At 41.2% G+C, this 20,485-nt stretch overlaps 1 protein-coding gene across 1 annotated transcript in view; it reads right to left on the bottom strand.

Annotated features, from left to right (window-relative positions):
- Window positions 1-1,790: 1,790 nt before the first annotated feature.
- The window catches only part of SERBP1 (SERPINE1 mRNA binding protein 1), a 21,970-nt gene continuing 3,275 nt past the window's right edge, over window positions 1,791-20,485 (bottom strand). The window contains exons 2-10 of the mRNA XM_014937216.1: window positions 18,359-18,519; window positions 16,759-16,896; window positions 16,321-16,416; window positions 15,658-15,732; window positions 13,200-13,377; window positions 9,893-9,940; window positions 7,127-7,300; window positions 6,017-6,055; window positions 1,791-4,726 (exon numbers count right to left, since the gene is read on the bottom strand). Coding sequence (XP_014792702.1) covers window positions 4,670-4,726; window positions 6,017-6,055; window positions 7,127-7,300; window positions 9,893-9,940; window positions 13,200-13,377; window positions 15,658-15,732; window positions 16,321-16,416; window positions 16,759-16,896; window positions 18,359-18,519 — 966 coding nt within the window. The 3' untranslated portion in view covers window positions 1,791-4,669. The remainder of the gene's footprint in view (window positions 4,727-6,016; window positions 6,056-7,126; window positions 7,301-9,892; window positions 9,941-13,199; window positions 13,378-15,657; window positions 15,733-16,320; window positions 16,417-16,758; window positions 16,897-18,358; window positions 18,520-20,485) is intronic.

The following is a 20,485-nucleotide window of genomic DNA, read 5'->3' as shown; positions in this document are numbered from 1 at the left end:
ACGCATCACGGCCTGCCTCACCATGCATGGCACCACCGCAGGAGGTCCATGCTCACCCCTTCCACCCACACGCTCAACAGGGTGGGTCAAAGCTGGCAGGATTTATGGATCTGCAGGTTCCCCCAAAAAAAAAACACATGCAAAAGGGCTTCACAGCAATTCTGAGGTGGTGAGAGCCTGGCCCAGGTTGGCCAGAGAAGCTGTGGCTGCCCCATCCCTGGAGGGGTTCAAGGCCAGGTTGGAGGGGGCTTGGAGCAACCTGGTGTGGTGGGAGGTGTCCCTGCCCAGGGCAGGGGGTGGCACTGGGGGGGCTTTAAGGTCCCTTCCAACCCAAACCATTCTGTGACTCCAAGTTTAGCTTTGAATTGTTGGGATACAATTTCAACCCCAGGACCTATTTGCATCCTCAGTATCACCTCCAAACTGGCCCAGGACCCCCATGCTCAAGGTCACAGCTGGGACCTGGACATGCTCAGACATGACAGCAGGAGAAGATGCACTTCCACGTGAAAACAGCTTTTCACAGCAGTTCACAAGTGATCTGCAGAGCAGATGCTCCTTTCAGCGTCTTCATCCAAGTCTGAGAAAGGTGGAGCACCATTAAAGGTTCATGAAGAAGCATGTAAATAGCAACGGCCACCTTGTCCTGACACACATCACTCTGCTCCACATCGCTGCCCCCAAGTGCCATGCAATCTCACCCACACCTTCAGGTGCTCTCTCAGGAGAAACAAGTCTTGTCCTTGTCCTCCAGACAATGGAAACCCTGCAGTGTGTCACATACAAGTCCCAACCACAAAGTGGGGCTACGCTGATCCACGCTGCTGGACTGGAACCCTCCAGTGAAACCAATCCCCTATCCCATTTACCTTCCCTCCACCCAGAGAAGAACGTGCAATAAAGCTCCCTCACCTCCTGGTGATGACACACCTCTGAGGCAACATCTCACAGGGGAAGATCAAAGGGCTCAAGGGCATTTATCGGTAACTACGACACAAACCCAACAGCTTCATCTGGCACAGAACACACACACACACATCAGCCCAGCTCACAAGGACCCTCACACCTTCAGCTGCACAAAACAGCCAAGATTTGGGGTTCCTGAGGACAGACACCTCCCACCTTGGCCTGGTGTCACCCAAAGGCAAAGGTTTTGCTCAGAATTGGGTCAAACATTGAAAACAACTCCATTTTCAGGCTCTCTCTACCTCATCTGGCAACCAACCCAACACGAGGACTCTAGCTGGGCATCACATCTGGTGGCAGTTGTGTGTGCCAGCAGCACACAACTAAATTAGATACCCAAAAAAAGCAAAAAATTTACACTATTTTGTCATTCAATTGATTTCCACATATTGCTCTTCAACATACAGACAGCAGACACTGAAGCGCATTTTCTCCTTGCTCGAGCCTCTGGATAAATTACCACGTGGCAATTTCTCTTCTTCATTCCAAAGACTTAACTCCAAAAGAGACAAAAAGCATCACTAGTAGGACGAGGAACCAAAGATTTAGAACTCCTCCTTGGGATGTCTCCCAGTAAAGGCAAAGGGACCATTCCCCCCCAGTCTGGTTAGACCTTAGAACTCCTCCTTGGGATGTCTCCCAGTAAAGGCAAAGGAACCATCCCCCCCCAGTCTGGTTACACCTCCCCCCCCAGCAAGAACATGACGTTTGGCCGTGACCTGGCAAAGGCCAAGCTCAGAAAAGGAGCAGAAAATGAAGGTGCCGTGGCCCTCACGGTGAATTTTTAGAAAAGAAGGAGGTTAGGAAATGCTGGAAGGGTCAGCTTTAGGCATATGTCCTGCGTTTATTAAAACAAGAGGCGCGGCGACGCAAACCCATCTCCACAGGCAAAGAGTCGTTACAGGTAAGAGTGGTCTCAGCTCCTCCGACCGCAACCACAACATTCACACCCACTTCTGATGTTTTCAGATGAATTTCTGTCCTTTCCCTCCTTTCCCGGCATCATTCGATCCAAAAGATGAACTTTCATGCTCAAACCTGCCCATCGTTATATCCCAAAAGCCAATTTCTCTCCCGCGTTTTCTGCTGACCGTCTTTTTTTTTTTCCCAAATTGATCAGATTTTAAAAGGTCTCGTCCTCCGGATTTGGCGTGACAGCACAAGTAACAAGTGAGAGGACGGCTAATGTTACTAATGAGCAAGGTCATTAATTGTAATTAAGCTATTTGGAGGGGTTTTTCCCAAAGCAAAGTCCGATCCTGGCGATGGAAACGCGTGGGCAGACCGGACCTCCTGGGGCAGAACCTAGATGAGATGCTATTTATTATCTAAGTGGTTTCACCTCCGTGTGTTTTCATCACATTTTTTAAAAGAGCATGAAAATAAACCTTTATTTCAGTTAACACCCACCAGTATTTCAAGACCAGACGTTGACAGATTTTAGTTCTTGACACAAAGGGACCGAAAGAGGCAGATTTACATCTATGGGAAGAGCAGAGGGACCAATGGCGAGTACAAAGGTGGCTGGAAAAATTGTGACCTGCCCCCTTGGGGAAACTGCTCCAACGCTCTACAGCAGGAGAAGGGAAAGCTTCCGACCAAACCCAGCTACAGCAGGGCCCCAAAAGTCATCTGGAAAAAAAAGAGCTGAGTGGGATAGGGGGAGGAAGGTTTATTTTGCAGAGAAAGCTTTTCCGTGTGTTTCTGCATATCTAGGTGTTTCTTCAATGGTATTATTTAAGGTGTCCCTAAAGCTAGAACTGCAACAGAGTTGACCAAACCACAAAAGGGAGAGGGAAGAGGAAGACCTCTTGGACCTTCGACAGCCCCCACACCCTGGGGAAGATCTGCCCAGAGTCCGCAGAAACGACCCAAGAGGTTTTGCCATCCAACTCTTTGAAAACTCGCCTCCTTCTCCCAGCCTGGAACTTTCCAACTCGAGGTGAGCGCACCAAAAAAAGTCTAACCCGATGATATTAACAGTGGTTTTACAACAAAAACAACCCCAACTTTTGTAGAAAATAGTTCCGATGAAGCAAGCCAGCTAAACACCACAGGTTAAGGAATCTGGTATCTCTTATTCAAAGGTCTCCCACACTTTTTGCCTGTCCTGTACAGCTTTTAAAAAAATAGGGCGTTACCTTTTGTTTTCTATCTACCTAGTTAAGAAACTACAAATATGTTATAAGCTGTCCAAAGTGTAAAACATTAAATAAAATGAAAAACCTGTTTCTAGTCTCCTAACAAATGCTGCCGATAAAAACCCTAAGAAACCTTCTTTATTTGTCATTCTCTCAACTTCTTTTGTGTCCTGGAAGTGGTAAATCCTGCTGCTCACAGGGATTAAATTAAACCTTACAGGGGTAAAAAAGGGTTTCTTACAATCACGCCCTGAAAAAAACATTCATTTGTCAGCAAATGGGGTCTCCAACTCCACCCAAATCCAGAAGAAAACTCTGAGGGAGAGGTTTGAGTGTTGGGGTTTCTGTGGTACCGCGCAGACTGCGACGTCCCCGTCTCAAAATGGAAAAGCCAACACTCCCTCCTGCCAGAGCCCAGGGATTTTGCTGCCGGACGGAGCAAGTGCTGGGGGATACGTGGGGAATGATGCTCCGTGTGTCAGACTGTGCTGCTCCATCCCAAATCCCAGCCGGAGTCCAGCCGGACTCCGCAGCGGCAGCTCCTGCCTTCCCCAGCCTCCCAGTTCCAAAGGGAAAAGTTACTCCGACCTACAGGGTACCCTCTCGAAGAAAAGTGTTAGTAATTTAAAAATCTCTTTTTTTTTTTTTGCCAACAAAGCATCTTGTTCCATGTAAGGGAATAAAGATATAAAGGGTGAGTGGAAGGTGTAATACAGTAATTTTTAAGAACTGCTCAGACCAATTATCCCCACACCATCGCTGGACCAATACACAGGTATTTAACTAGAAACCAATGTGCTTTCTATCTTTTTTTTTTTTCAAGTATCTGGCATCAATTTTCTAGAAAGGTTTTTTGCGTAAACAAACTACCAAACATAGATGAAAAATGACTGTTTTTTCCAAGTTTGAAATTAGGCATTAAAACTAAAATACTCCAGGAGTTAGTATTCCATACAGCACTAACAGTCTGCCAAATTCAAACTTCACATATTTCAAAAGACCACGGGCTGATAAAAATCTGCTAAACAGGAATTAAGGAAAGAGTGTGCAATAATTAAAACCCAGTTTGTAGTTCGGGTGGTGGGGAGGGAGGAAACGTCTAAAATCCTGAATTAAAAAAAAAACCAAAACAAAATAAAACACAAATGAAGTGAAAGCTTTTAACTGGTACACACTGTTCACACCTATATTTCAAGTTTGGAAACGCATATTTTCAAGCAGCAATACAAAAAAGTATCCATGAAGAATGCATAATCTCTGAAAAAATTATGAAAACATCCCTGCTACCATTACATTTCTAAATACAAAACTGACTACCATATTGTTGCTTCTGTGTAGCGAGAGAAGTTCATTTTCAAAACAGATAAAATTCAGTCTTTAGGTGTGAATGGTATGAATGACAGTCTCTTTTTTTCTTTTTTTTTTTTTTTTTTTTTTTTTTTTTTTTTTTTTTTTTTTTTTTTTTTTTTTTTTTTAAATTTCTTAGTTGTTTAGGATCCTTAAGCATGCAAGCCTCGGAGAGGAAGGCCCGACGAGGGCAGGGTTGGCTTATGACATCCAGTTTAGGACAGAGCTGGGAAAGCCTCTGGGTCATCTACATCAGGAGCAGAAGCACTTGACTGAAAAAGAAACAGCAGAGAGTTATTCCCTTCCTTTCAGTGTTTTAATTTTTCACCCCTTAACGAGCCCTTCAATGCAGTTTGAGACGTTGGCACCGCTCGTGGTGGACATGGGGACAAGGTTAAGCCTCTGTCCCCATGCACACAGACCAGGTGGCACAGCCACGGGGCAGGGACAGGCAGGGGGAATGTCCCTGTACCCTAAACAGAAGTGGGAATTCCTCCTTTTTTAAAACTACTTTAACCCAAACCCTATTTCCATAGGGAAATACCGGGATTCAACGAGGTAGAGCAGAGTAAACAGTCTAGTGCTGGAAAAATTACTAGAAACAACTTTTTCCCCAGTCTAGTGCTGGAAAAATTACTAGAAACACAACTTTTTCCCCACGTGACAAACAAGACTTTTTTTTTTTTAATTCCAAAGACTAGATAGTCTACTACTTTTTGAATCAAAGCTATTTGAAGAGGCACTGCAGGCAAACAGACCGTGTTTGCACATGGTTATTGCGTAAGGTTACAAGAACATCTCTTTTTGCATTCCTAAAGAGATCCCCACCTGTGGGTTTATGCTATTCTAGGGAATCAAAGCTATTTGAAGAGGCACTGCAGGAAACAGACCGTGTTTGCACATAGTTATTGTGTAAAGTTACAAGAACATCTCTTTTTCCATTCCTAACCTGTGGTTTATGCTATTCTAGCAGTTACCATCAATTCTTACCCAGGGACACAACTGAAGTGTTACAGAAAAGGCCCGTTTGTAGCACAAATTAAGTTTCACACGTTTCATTTTTCCCCAGTCACAAACTAGCTGTTGATAAAAAGAATTTTTGTGCCAACCCAGCCCTAGAAATTCATCCATTAAGCACGAATCTCCCCAGTAATTCCCAACTGAGCTTTTTTAAAAGGCTTTGTAATACACCTAAAAACCAGTGCTGTGATGAAATGCAGAAATTAAATATTTTATAATGCTCTTCGCTTTGTCCATGAGGGATTTGGAAGAGAAGTAGTGTAGGAAGAGCCAGGATTGGGGAATTTCTTGTAGACATATTTATCTATCAAGAGATGGATTTAAATCATTCCAATAAGGGTTGTATCAGCACCTACAGGCAAGACTAAGGCACTGCAGAACTACCCAAACTAGAATTAAAAGGTATTAGCAGGGTCTTAAACCTATAGCTTTAGTATCTCTGGTTGCTCGTTACAGAAAAGTGGAAAACAAGCCCAAAAAGCCACGTCAGTGCAGGAGAGCCTTGGTCACAGGTCAGGGAAATGCCAGGGGAGATCACCAACCTGGTTGGGTGTGTGGATCACGTCAAACTCCTTAACCAACTGGAAGGAAAAAAAATAAAGTCAACAGAAAATAAGCTGCAGAAAAGGTTTTAACTACTTTATGACAGCATTCTTGAAGGAGGAAGATGTCACATCAGTGAAAACTCAGAGCAAACACCACCACCGCTATTTAATTTCAATTCCTAAAAATTTTCTTTTATCTCTATCAGTAGAGAGTTTTCCAATGAATAAGCCTGAAACTTAAAGTGACCCAGTGTAAAAGAGAACACAAAGTCAGTGTCTCAGAAGAGACAAAAAAGAGCCAGTCTGCTTGATGTAAAGAAATCTACACTAGCTGAGCACATTTTTTAGTGAGGAACAACTTGATTTGATGCATTTAAGCTGAATAAGTGATCCACATCAAATCAAATCTTTACTGTAGCTACATTACAATATTTTGAATTTATAAGTTCTCTCCCTAGTCCCATTCAGTGCTTTTCCTGAGTTTTTCCTTAAGACCATAGGAGGAAAAATATATTACTGCAGATTAAAAAGAAAACCCAATAGGAGTCCTATTTCCACACGAAAACTCTAAATTCCTCAAATTCAAGATGTAACATGCAGCTGTAGAACCAGTCTTTCACCCCCAACAGGTCACAGCACAGACAGACCATGACCATGTCTGAAAATAACCGCTCTCATGCTCGTGGTTTCCCTCTGGCACAAACAGGAGCATCTCATGGTACATTCAGATCTGGCCAGAAGAGTCTTTTTTCCAGTTTAGATACAAGGATGGACACTTTTTTTTTGTAACCCAACCCACTCCCCACCCTCCCTTTTTTTGGTGTTTAATAAGAACACCGCTAAAATATTCCTCCTTTTGTCCTAAGAGCAACTTAGTTTAAAGGAAATTTGTAAGAATGGATGCTTTAATTGGTTTTAAAACATAGAATCACAGAATCTTCTAGGTTGGAAGGGACCTTAAAGATCATCTTGTCCAACCACAACATGGTGTTTGTTGTAAGAGCAACTCCTTCGGAAATAAGGAAGACACTTAAAACTATCTGTATGAAAATTCTAAGAACAAAACGAAATTAAAGCTCCTTGTAGATGAGAGCTGCAGCTACTGACCTTGTCAGTTCTGCCTCCACGGCTGGCCCTGCCACCACGTCCTCGGCCACCCCGTCCCCCTCTGCCACCGCGTCCGGGGCGGCCGAGGTCTCCAAAGTTGATCTCCAGCTGGGATGTAATATCATTTGCTGGTTTGCGGAAGTGATGATCCATTACCGAGTCCTCAGCGTGAGCCTGAAACGAGTTATTTCTCCATCAGTAAGAAAAGAAGAAAAAAATCTCACCCAAAAAACCTTTTCCAAACGCGCTCCCAAATTGAGGACCGATCACCTCCATTGATTCAAGTTAAAGGACAGTGCACAGATTGTCAGGAATCAAGTTGTACCCCTTGTGCAGGTGACGAAAACCACATCCAGGTAATCAAGTAAGAGCTTGAGCAAACAAAGGTATTTTGCGTTTCCAAGGTAATTCAGGGAAGCTCTGGAGTTCCTTCAGAGGAATGAGGTCAGGTTTAGCTGAGATCAAGCTATCACCAAGGCAGTACAGAACCTCATTTTCTACCATTTCTCTTCTCGCTTTGCATCCTGAGTAATCTTCAGGCTACCGAGTCCTCAGCGTGAGCCTGAAACGAGTTATTTCTCCATCAGTAAGAAAAGAAGAAAAAAATCTCACCCAAAAAACCTTTTCCAAACGCGCTCCCAAATTGAGGACCGATCACCTCCATTGATTCAAGTTAAAGGACAGTGCACAGATTGTCAGGAATCAAGTTGTACCCCTTGTGCAGGTGACGAAAACCACATCCAGGTAATCAAGTAAGAGCTTGAGCAAACAAAGGTATTTTGCGTTTCCAAGGTAATTCAGGGAAGCTCTGGAGTTCCTTCAGAGGAATGAGGTCAGGTTTAGCTGAGATCAAGCTATCACCAAGGCAGTACAGAACCTCATTTTCTACCATTTCTCTTCTCGCTTTGCATCCTGAGTAATCTTCAGGCTCTAGCAATTCATTTCGTTCCTTTTTTTTTAAAATACTTACTTGGAAACCCATCTTTATTTTGCTCAATGAGTACTTTACACTTTCTCATTTGCTTAGCCCTGTATAAATATTTAAAACAAGGGAGATTGGTAAGAATCCCTTATTGATTCGGATTAGCCATAACAAACAGCGAACGAGGCATAAACAGTGCAAACAGGAGATAAATGAGGTAGCCAAAACATTAATGCTGAAACAGAGAACCAGTCTCACCAATTACACTGAAAAATACTGAAAAATAGGACTCTCACCACCTTTGCCATGATACAACATTCTCTTACGGCCAGTTGGTTCCCAGTGCATTCACAGTGAGAAACTGGACCCTCCAGGAGCAACACATGCACCGAAGAGTTACATCTAACACCATAAACGCTACTATTCAGTGCATTTAGAATTTCAAATTATTATACAATGAACACAAAACCCCCCAAATGTTATCAAATTAGTAATTTTTCCATGTAATAAGTCAGTTTTTGGCACCTATGATGGTAGATAAAATGTAAAACTGAGCCCCCTGCATCAGACTGAGGGTTTATCTGGTCCATCTCCCCCTCTTCCAAGATCCAATCATCATGTTTTGGAAACACGACAACAAACAACGCTTTCTTCTCCTAGAACCCTGTAATTTCTGGCACAGCAATTTGCTTATTTTTTTTCCTACAGAAGTGCCATGTGCAAGCTTAAGCCTACCGACTACAACTTACTTTTCTGGCGGTGTAATTGCACTTTCAAAGGCAACACGTTGTGCAATTAAGCCCTATACTCTTTAATTACAATCTGAGGATCCTTCGTAAGGCAGGCAATGGATACACAGAGGTCTCTGCATTGTAGACCCATCCCTCAGAGACCTCTTTTCCAAACTCAGGAAGGCACCCTAAGCAGCTGTTTTTCAGAGAAAACTCATTCCACACCTCAGCCTGACATTACCTAAATTTAAGTACAATCTGTAAAACAGCACACGATACCTTTTGTTACAGCTTTGATTCCTTTCTTCCTACTTAATACTTTACCTACATTTGATCACTGCAGGGTACTGAGATGGTATTTTCAGCTTACTGGCAGTTATTTTTCTTCTGAGATGCATTAGAAGTGGATTTATCAGTAATTCTGTGCATTTCCTTCCCTACACTGTTAGTGAAGAAACACTACAATATACCAAAACCACTGCATTTTCACAACTTCAGTTTAACCACTAAACCCAACAAATAGTAAATTCTATATGTGTAACCTGATGATTTCTTTGTCTAAAGTAACTAAAGCTAATTGAAAACACAAATAAAACCTGGCATGTTCTCCTCATCCTCTTCTATCACTTAGGTGACAACAGTCAGAGACAAACCCCACAAATTGCTTATTCTGAATCATCTTTGGAAGCATTTAATTTATATGTATTGGCAACTCTCACCAGATGAAATAACTGACAGGTTCTTGAAAGCATCATCGCATTTAGGGGTCTTGGGGAAGGCAGTCAAAAATTGAGAGCAAGCTAGTGAGGGAAAGGGAGCCAAAGCAGACAGCGAGACGTGGAAAAACAACAGCAACAACAACAACAACACAAAAAAAGAGACTCATGATAGAAGCATTTATGATAAGGTTTGAATTCAGCTCAATTAGCAGCAAAGGTACTAATTATGAAGGGTATACGGTGCGCGGTTAGACAACAGGCATGGACAGAAGAGCTCCAGATTGTATCTACTTGTATTCTCTATTTTGGTGACTTCTTAATACCCAGCCCTTCATTTCAGAAGGGGCTCTTATCAAAACACAGGTATTACCAGTTAGATATAAAGGATCAGTACCTCATTTGACTCCAGCAGACTCCCCTGCATTTCTGTCATCGCCTTTGTCTGATGCAAGTTGCGTGTCCACGCCAAAGTGACAAAAAGGAACAAAGGGGAGAAAACAAAAGGAAGAAATGAGACTCAACTACATACAGAAACAACAGGTAATAAGGTCACACGAACTCGCCGGATACAGATGTCACTGAGCACATGAAGCAGCGAAAGGATGAGACCAAAAAGCCATGCGAGCTTCCAGAAAGATTAGAGGACAGACTGTGCCACAGGCGTGGAGACAAGAGAAATCTCAGATCGATATCAAATAAAAGTTTAATTCAAGCTGCTGGAAACTCCTTATTAGAGCCCAGGCATGCAGGTAGGTGATCTCTAGCACAGGCACACCGCGTACAGAACTAGACGGGTAAGAGCGTGGGATGTTTAAAATTACTGTTAATGAGAAAAGGTTTCTACACGGCCTTGATTCAAGAGTCATTCCTCCAAATTTTGAGAAGATGGAACTATCATCTTCCAAAATATATTTCTCAGTCTCCCACTGCAACATCCTCTAAGGAAGCGATTAGATTAGCAAGAGAGTTTGAAGGCACAGGGAAGGGACACAGCACAGTGGACACATGGAGTAGGAACTGATTTACTGCTGTTCAGTCTTTCCAGGAGACTTGCATCCAGCTTTCAGAAAAACAATTTAAAATCTCTCCAAAATTTTAACTCCTCCTCACTTTTTGTTCAGCTGCACCAACAGAACTTAAAAGATTCAAGCCACTAAGCCAGCTGCAGGAAAGGGAAAAAAAGAATCTCTATTTTATGGCATAACCTCATCTCCTGGAAAGAGACTCATCAGACCAGAGCTGCCAATACACATGGATTTCAGATTAAACCAGCAAGAATCTGAGATGCTATTAGGAGATTGGGTTTTTTTGTTGTTTTTTTTTTTTTTATATACAACATATCACTTTCTAGTAACTGCAAATAAAGTGTGAGAAAGAGGAAAAACTTCAGGCTGGGTCAAACATTTCACCCCTGGGTGAAGAGCAAGAGGAGGTGGAGGAGAGCTCTTTCATAAGACTAAGGCACACGAACAGTACTAGATCCTCACGCTCCTTTTTCCCCCCAGACTCCTAGGACGTTCTCCCAGTAGTTCCCAAACTACAGGAATGAGGGTGGTCATCACAATGCTTCAATCCAAACTTCTGAGAATATCCTCCACAGAACATTCTGATTTTTTCAGCCAAAAGAGTAGAGACTTGAGGCCAAAACCCAGGATTTACCTACAAACCAAGTCACTTCCACACATCAAATCCCTTCTTATCGGTAAGAATCACAGAAACCTCACATCAACCTTCATTCCATGACTCATAAGTATGTCCAAGAAGACAATCAGATAAAGAATAGCAGGTAGGTTTTGCTCATACTTCTAAATATTCCACTTTCTAAGGCTGCTCACAAAGAAGCTGCAGTGAAGGCTTTCCTACTGCCTCTGTGATAGAGCTATTTTTCTGTAAAACTTCACAAAATCCCCCCATGCTGCTTCCCAAGGGATCAGTGAACAATGAGTAAGTGAAATGGGGAGAGACACCTGCTGGACATAAAAGTAGGCTAAAAGCACCTACATTTAATGGCAATTTTGTTAATACCTCAGTTCTGTGCTTATACAGCGAGGACCTGTTAACTTCTCATGTGATAGCGTTAAAAATATCTGACTCATTTCTTTGAAGTTAACAGAATACACCTCTCAAATAGAACATTCTACTAATTACAGCAGCTATTCCATAAGTGTAATTTGATTGGTTATTCTGATTGGTTTTGTTTGGATTTTTATTTAACTACCGATTAGTTTATCTAAATGGAAAATGCAGTACAGACCTTTCTAGCTTTGAAATTACTCAAAAGTGTAAAAGTACCACCATCTTACACACACAGATATCTTAAAAAAAAAGAGTCTTCAGATGACAAAACATCAAATTAATCTGCTTTGGAGAGATTGGGGCTGGGAGTTTTTGACACATGTGCAGGACTACAGGCTTAGTAAATCTTGGTGAAGTATAGAAATACTTCTCTTTAAACATAGTCTTTTAATATACAGCAACATTAAGCTTAACTCAATTTACCTTTTCTACACAAGCCAGAGAAAGCAGTATTTAATGAGCACTTCCAACACCAAACAGCTTAAGGTAAATAAAAAGATATGGAATTGTTTAAAGAACTGAACTACCCTGCACAGCAAGAAAAGAAAAATACCATGACTGTGACAAAGTCAAACTTGTTCCAAGTTCAGAGAGATTAGAAATAGAGTTTTTTACTGGAAAGTACTGCCTAGTACCTGCCCATCTGTATTATGTCCCCAGCTGAGAAGAAAACACTGACAAGGTGTGAAATAGCAGAAATACATAACAGAAGACCAAACAGAATATTACATACTATCTAGTTACTTCAAAGGTAGTCAGAACAGTCTGGTATACAAAGTTGCAGGCCATCTCTAGCTTAAAGGAGGCCACTTAAGATGTTACAGAGCGTTAAAAACAAAGATTAAAAGCAAAGATTAATGCAGCCCTGCATTAGAGAACAGAGCTCTCAGCACTCTCCTCCCTTCTGAAGTGGAACAGTACATCTCTCCTTCCCACTCTGGCTCTCTTGGAAAAGAATAATTAAATATTTTGCAATAACACTTGAGAAACTGCCATTTTAAAATAATTCTACAGCAACTACGTCGAGTATCACTGAAGGACACAAACGTATTTCACCTGGTTTCTCAAAAGCTTCAAGGACAGTTGTATACAGAACATTACAAAATGAGAAGATACCCACGTTGCAAACTAAAGATACACAGTCTGGGTATTCAGGTGTCTGAGGCATGACCAGTGTTTCTTCAACCTTCCATCCTGTTTAGCGAGCACCACAAATCCCTGTACTGCAGAAGACTAACACAATGCTAAATAACATAAGCTTTTTAAAAAAAAAAAAAAGCAAAGAAATAAATTTGCTATTGACAAACTTCTGCAATGCTCACCAAGAGAGGGTCCTTACAAAGCTCCCCGCCCAGATGTAGCAGAATTCCAGTCTCGTCTCTAGATTATACCCCAGTATAAACCAACCCAAGGGTACAGATCAACTCCAAAAACTAACCATGGTAAGAATTGCTAATTACACTAATGTGTAACCTCTGTTTTATTAAAAGAAATGTTGTTCCCACTTTATAAACTTTTAGCTACAGGTCAGCGTCGCAAGGAACGGAGCTTCCAATCCAAGAAATGTGCATCAATGGAAAAACCTAGACATTTTGGACACTAACAAGAACTGAAAATCACTTTACCTCCTCACTCTTTGACTTGTGAAGAACAAATCCTTTTTTCCACTGCCCGTCAGCACCCTCATTTGGTTTACGGATGTTGAACTCCACTTTTGCACGATCCTTACTCTGAATAGCTTTCCACTCGTCCAGGGTCATTTCCTTAGGGCCTTCTTCCTTAACTTCTTCAACCTCATTCTCTCTGCAGTAAATTCACAGGTATTATTATCATCATGACTTACAAATCACGTTCTAGGTACAACAAATTCAGAATCAGTTGTTAATTAGCACCAGGTTATAAAAAAAAGTTTGTCAAGTATTTAGCAGAGGTGTATATAAAACCCCCTCGTTTCCATCGCTCAGAAAGCACAAATGAAAACTCATCTCCTTTAGCCAGAGAGCCAAATAAGAATCACAGCCAGACACTTTTCAGTAAGTAAATAGTGAGCACAGCAAAACGTTAAAAATTAATACTGATCCGTGCCATCTATTCTCCATGTTAATGACAATTTTCTTTACAAACACAGAAGCATAACTTGTGTAATGGACTCGTTTGGAGCTTCCCCCTTCCGCTTTTTGAGATCCCTCTCTCATAAAACTTCAAGTTAAGGCAGTGAGAAAGAGAGCTCATTCTTACCACAATTTTCAGGCTTGTTAGTATTTTAAAAACCAGAATTTAATCAGTTTTGGATAGTCTGCTTTCTTTATTGAACCAAAACCAATTATTAATATCCCAGGCAACCAAAACAATTTTTACTTTCAGCTAAATTGAAAAAAAACAACAGCATGTAACTTAGCTACTTGTGCAATGCATCACCTCGTCGTAAATCTTTGGTGCCCTTACCTTCTGCCAAAGAGCTATTTTTAAGTAAAACACAAGAACAGATCACGTTCCAACTACCCAGGCAGTCAATCCTCCTCATTCTTCTGTGTTTATGCAACTATGTTTCCAATGTATAGAAAAATAGTGCCATGTATGTGTGGCAAAAGAATCACAAAAGCCTCAACTTAAAAGTTGCTTTGTAGCCATTACAACTTTGATGTAATAACGTGCAGATTTTATGACAAAATTACTGCATTTCAATTTTTTCCCATTCTGTAGAATGATTTTTGACATGGTATATATTCAGAAGCATTTTTTTCTCAAGGGAAAAAATACTCTCCCTTGGCATTCTGCACATTTTACTGCAGTAAAACATCTCACAGCTCTGCTGAAACATTTAGGTTAGATGTATACTCCAAACTAGCCAACCTAAGAAACTAACCCATATAAAGATGCTTTTCTATAATAACTGATGGATTACAACAGGTGCATTATGCTTGAAATTGGAAAAAGTACACGTTTCTGCAGATTTTGAGGAGGAAGATAAAAAATACAAACAGCCTGCAGAATTTTGCAGACAACTGATCTGCACATGGATGGGTCAGTATCTGGTCAAGCACCAAATAATAAAGACTAATAAAGATCCAAGAAATACTGCAGACACAGCAAATTTAATATATCCAGATTTCCAATACATATTATTTTTCTGAGGACTAGCCAGCTTGCACTTTCTGACCAACGCTCAAGCTTTATACAGAAGCGGTGTGAAAAATAAGGATTTATAAGATTACCTTAATATAGGAAAAGTAATAGCATTTAGTCTTTTTTTAGTTAAATCCATTTTTTATTCTCTATGCAGTACTTGTACTCTCTTTACCACTAACCAAAGTTATTAAGGAGGAACTCAAGCTATAGCAAATTCTCAATTAGAAACCTCATGCAAACAAGGATGTCAAAGTCCTACCTTTATCTGTTTGCCATTTTCTTTTGAATCCAGATCTTAAAATACATATGATTGTACTACACTATCATAAAAATTTGTATCATGTTTTTACATCAGCTGTGAGTAGGACTACTGCTCATTCTGCTTCTCTGATTAGTTCATTTATCAAGTCACTGGTTTCTTCTGTAACAGTGGCGAAGTGAAACGAGAAGCAATTGAATTAACTTACTTGAAAATTGCCTGCATATAAGGAAGCTGGAGGAGGAGAGATACAAGCCTTCCTCCACAGGCCAGTCATACAGTCCCAACAGCTGCTTTGAAAAACTAAATTTAAAAAAATAAATTGCCTTCCGCTGACAGAAGAACATTTTGTCCCTTTCTCTTGGTGGTTTTACCTAGTTATGAGCACAGATGCTTTTGGATTTGGTACTTAGGAGTTGTGATCCCCAGACCCTAAGCGTATTAAACTGATTATTAAAACTAAATCTGAAAGTGACCTAAGAGCCTGCATGACACTAATGAACAGTTTCAAGACAACGATTTTTAGACACGCAGTTTTTAAAGAGACGACGGTCTTCCAGCAGCACTGTGGATAATATCCCATCTACTGAAGAAAATACCATCTGGGTTTGGAGTAGGAATAAATAGCAGAGGTTAAAGGCAAAGCCACGCTACCTTTGAAGCAATCAAAGAGCATTAAGAGGGGTGGCACTCACTTGTTTTCCGAATCAGCAGGCGGATGTTCCTCTCCCTCTGGCGTTTCCTCAGTTACAGCAGACTGATCCAACTCACTGCAATTACAGAACGTTTGGGGGGGTTGTTTTTTAGAGCTTCAGCCCAATTTACAAGCTACATGAAAATCAATGACTAAGTTCTACAGTGGATTTACACAACCCGATCTTCTTTAAAAGGAACTATTTCCTTAAGAGTTGGCACTCTCTGGGCATTTCTCTGCTTTCCACCTTCCTCATGGTTTTCCCCCAAAACTCACTAGTGCCCATTCTGAGACCCTTGACACAAAAACGATTTGGCCATTAAAAATATTTTCAATGTAATACTTCTGAAAAAGCATGCTCGACCTGATCAAAATTGTTAACATTAAATTATTTGATTTTTTTAATGTTCAAAAATCAGCACAAGACACCCCCCCCAATTCCAAATTCCCCCAAATTCTGGCTTTAACAGTGAAGCCATCTCTTACGCTACAAGAAAGCACTGATTTTTTTAAAAATTCTGCTTTAATAGCATAGCAAAAATTATCAAAAAATCAAAGGCGAGAAAGGCAGCTAAATCTTTACGTTTTGCAAGCCCTAAAAATTAGGATTTATTTATTAACATTCTGCTAATCATAGTTTTCTGAGCAATTACAGATTACTAACGTTAGCTCGTCTTTGACGGTTCCCCAGTTGTGTGATCCACTGCCACCGCGCTTGTCCTCATGCTTTAGGCCGCTGAAATGTGAATGTGAAACAGAACTAACAAAACTGAGTTAACATTATAGTGTCCAGACACAGAAATTCAAAAGGCAAATTTTAAAATGTGTAGTAATTGTAAAGAATAGCTAAAAAAAAAAAAAAACTCCAGCCTGAATTTTCCAAATAGTTGCTCTTCAAATGTCTCGAGGAGCAGTTCTCGCACAAGTCCACTGCCCCCAGTTTCAGACTTACTGTTCTCTGGATGTCACTGCTGGTTTATATGCTTAGCTCCAGAAGGGACTTTGAAATGCTGTGGGCACTGCAGACCACCTCCTCCTCAAAAAAAAAAAAAAAAAAAAAAAAAAAAAAAAAAAAAAAAAATAAAGAAGTTAAAAGACTTACGATCTATCGCTGCCGCTGTGTCTGTCAAATTCGCGTTTGCCACGGGAGTCAAAGCCATCTCCTCTGCCCATTCCACGCCCACGGCCACGGCCTCGTCCAAGTCCACCACGTCCACGCATAGGTCGGTCAAGAATGGGTCTAAGCAAGGGAACAGCCCAAACTTGAGTATTTCACCTTTTAAATTTTCTTTTCCTCTTTTGAGAATTTTATTTACTTACTCTTGTCCTTCGATAATTAGTGTTTGTAACTGTGTCAAGGCTCTAATTGTAATAGCAAATTATTACACTGAAAAAACACGCATGCTAACACCCGCACTTTAGAATGTAAAAAACATGCTCAGAAGGATTAATGTCTCTTTGCCTCTTCTGGCACTAAATTTCAAAATTTAGCGCTTGGATTGTGCTCCATAACTAGGTGATACCACAACTTCAATTCAGCTCACATTCACCCAACTGACTTTTAAAAGGATTTTAATGTTGGCTACTAAAACTTTAATATTTGAACATTATTTCCAGAACACTTGAATTCTGGATCCCTCATGATACTCAAGAGACTTTTAACTCTTGCCTAGACGTAAGATGGCTTTACTGCTTCCAGATCTGATGTCACTGCAGCCAAGGTGTGAACACCTAGATGGACAAACTTGTATTGGCTTGAAGTCAGCTGCACAGATTGAAGCAACAGCTCTAAGAGCAAACAAACCTCATCCTGCAGGCAACGGCCGCGCTTGAGTCCCTTTCCTGAGCTACCTGCTATGGACATAGAGAGATATGGCTGATATTGCTTACTGATTTAAGCAATATTACTAGAACCTGTTTAGAAAGGCCTGTAGTGACAGGACGAGGGGCAATGGCTTCAAGCTGGAGGGGAACAGATTTAGATTGGAGATTAGGAGAGGGTTCTTCACTGTGAGGGTGGTGGAGCACTGGAACAGGTTGCCCAGGGAGGTGGTTGAGGCCCCTTCCCTGGAGATATTCAAGGAGAGGCTCGACGAGGCCCTGGGCAACCTGGTCTAGTTGGGGGTGTCCCTGCTGACTGCGGGGGGGTCAGACTAGATGGCCTTTGGAGGTCCCTTCCGGCCTGGGCAATTCTATGATAATATTTTCAGTTAAGCCAATGGGACTATTCAGGGTAGATCACTCCTGGCCTATAACGTGAGTCAAGTTTGTAAACAAAATCATGGAAAAAAGAAAGAAAAGTGTTATATTCTACATGACATATACTATTCTTGTGACTGACAATTTAATTCAATTAATTTACTTTTGATTCAATCAGCTGCTCTTCTGGGCAATTCTATGATTCTATGATAATATTTTCAGTTAAGCCTATTCAGGGTAGATCACTCCTGGCCTATAACGTGAGTCAAGTTTGTAAACAAAATCATGGAAAAAAGAAAGAAAAGTGTTACATTCTACATGACATATACTATTCTTGTGACTGACAATTTAATTCAATTAATTTACTTTTGATTCAATCAGCTGCTCTTTTTATATATATATTTTTTTTTTATTATTATTTTTTTTAAACTTAGCAGCAAAAGGTGGGACATCCCCTCCCTATCAAACCTAGGAAAACTCGTCAGGCAAGACAAAATTCTTACTTATCAACAGAAAATTCTCCTCCTTCGCCCTTCTCATCGGCAGGTTTCTCGAAGCGGCGCTCCCGAGGAGGTCGTCTCTCCGGTCTCCTGTCAATAGGCTTCCCCTCTCCCTGCTGCTGCTGCTGCTGCTGGTCGGGCCTCCTGCCGATACGTCTTATCCCTGAAACACCAGGCAAAACACATCAACGGAACGTGGAGCTGCTCCAGGACAGATACCGACTCTCAACGCCGTAAAACAATATCGAAGGTAAAGCTGAAATTGGAGTTGTTCTTCCAGCCTCGTGACTAGATAAGCTGAGAAACAACACTTTTATCAAAAAGTCACTGTAGATTATTTGACTGTCGGTATTCATATTTTTATGCAGCATTCGAGTTATATTTTATGCAGCATCGAGTTATATTTTGTACAAGTCTTACAATATTGTAGGAAACAAAACCTGTCAGAGATACAACACATTAGTAATTCATGTTAAAACAACAGGGTCAACTTTCAAAGAAGGACCAAGGTAAGTGAAACGATTATTTTTTTTTCCTCTGAAAGGTGCTTTTCAGGTAAAACAAGTGGTTTTTATTTTGACCCGCCCCAAAACGAAGTCAGCATCACCCTGCTTCATTCCACCACACTCTTCTTGGGAGGCTTTTTTGGCCAAGTGACCCAGGACAGTGCCACCCTCACCCAGGGAGGTGTCACCTGCAGCCAGGACAGCAGGCACTGGTCAGTGACTAAATGGTGTGCTCATCCACACCAGTCCTCCCAGTCCAACACACGCTCCCTGACAAAGACTCACCTCATCGTGCGCTTACTTGAAATAGCTTAAGAATACACTGTTTCCCTGAACTGCCCAGCCTCCTTCCCTCCCTCTCTGTCCCTTCTGAAAGCTGTTTTATTTTTAAATAACTCCACATGGGCATTATATTCCTCCCTAAAACACCTGCAGGATCTTAAATACAGGGGTTTTTTTTCCACTCCTCCAAAAGGTCCGTTTACTCTTCTTTAGAAAGATCTGAACAAACACACCACTCATTTGTTATACTATTTTCTTGCCAAAAGGTTGAGGGGAAAAACAGTAACGCTGGCTTAAGAAATGTGAATTACCCTTTAAATTTAAAGCTGCCAATTTAAATTTTTTTTTTTTTTTAAAAAAGGACTAAGTTCCTGCCTAACAAGCAATGTCATATTTGGGTGGGGCTAAAGAAGCTACAGTTGTAATGATATCCAAGCCAACACACCCAAAGGAACAATGTCTTCCTCACCTTCCAAGCTGTATTTAAGGTGAGCTTTGCATGACACACATGGCTTGCTACATCACCTTTATTCCCCGAGGAAACGCAGGGGTTAAACTCACTCACATTTACTTTGAAAAGGCTTCTCAAACTAAGGAGGACCATTTGGTTTTAAGACCTAAAGCTCAGCAAGGAAAGCAAACAGGCTTTTTTTTTTTTTTTAAAGGTATGTTGCAGAACTGGAATGAATAATCCACGGCTTTTGAATTTCGAGTTTGACACCCTGTGCTCACCCGGTCCCCGGTGAAGCCTAACCAAAAATACAAGTTATTTCTCTTTTTTTTTTTTCTTTTTTTATTTCTTAGTATCACAAAGCTTTGAACTGCTAACTCACCAGACAAATAATCTGCACCTTTACATAGTAGGAGAATAGTTTTAAACTGCAATACCTTCACACAGGAAAGAAACCCCGTCGATAAATGACTTTTACTGCCTTTATATTGTTAAAAGAACTGTCATCGTCGTCCACCCCCCCCAGAAAAAGACATTTTCAAACTGGAAAGTGACTTTGTTTACTACAGAGATGCACTGCTGCAAAAGCAGACCTGCCTTTCTCTGTTTCGCAGCTATAATAAGCCACCAAATACCTTTTTTTATAGCAAAGTAGTGCTTGGTCTTGAAAACGAATGTGAAAACCGGGAGGTAAACACACAGGGACAGCTGGCCCCACTGAACCCCCCCCTGCCCTCCCTCCTGTGGGCCAAACCCACTGCACAACGTTCAGGGTTTCCCTCGCCGGGGACGACACCAATATTCTGTGGCTGACAAATATTTCCAGAGCAAATCGCCACTCGGGATAAATTATTGCTCCCAGGGAAAAAAAAAAAAAAAACAACCACAAAA

This window comes from Calidris pugnax, unplaced genomic scaffold (assembly GCF_001431845.1).
Source record: "Calidris pugnax isolate Ruff unplaced genomic scaffold, ASM143184v1 scaffold29, whole genome shotgun sequence".
Taxonomy (NCBI): Eukaryota; Metazoa; Chordata; class Aves; order Charadriiformes; family Scolopacidae; genus Calidris; species Calidris pugnax.
Note: the sequence above shows the minus strand (reverse complement) of the source record. Positions and strands in the feature narration are given on the sequence as shown.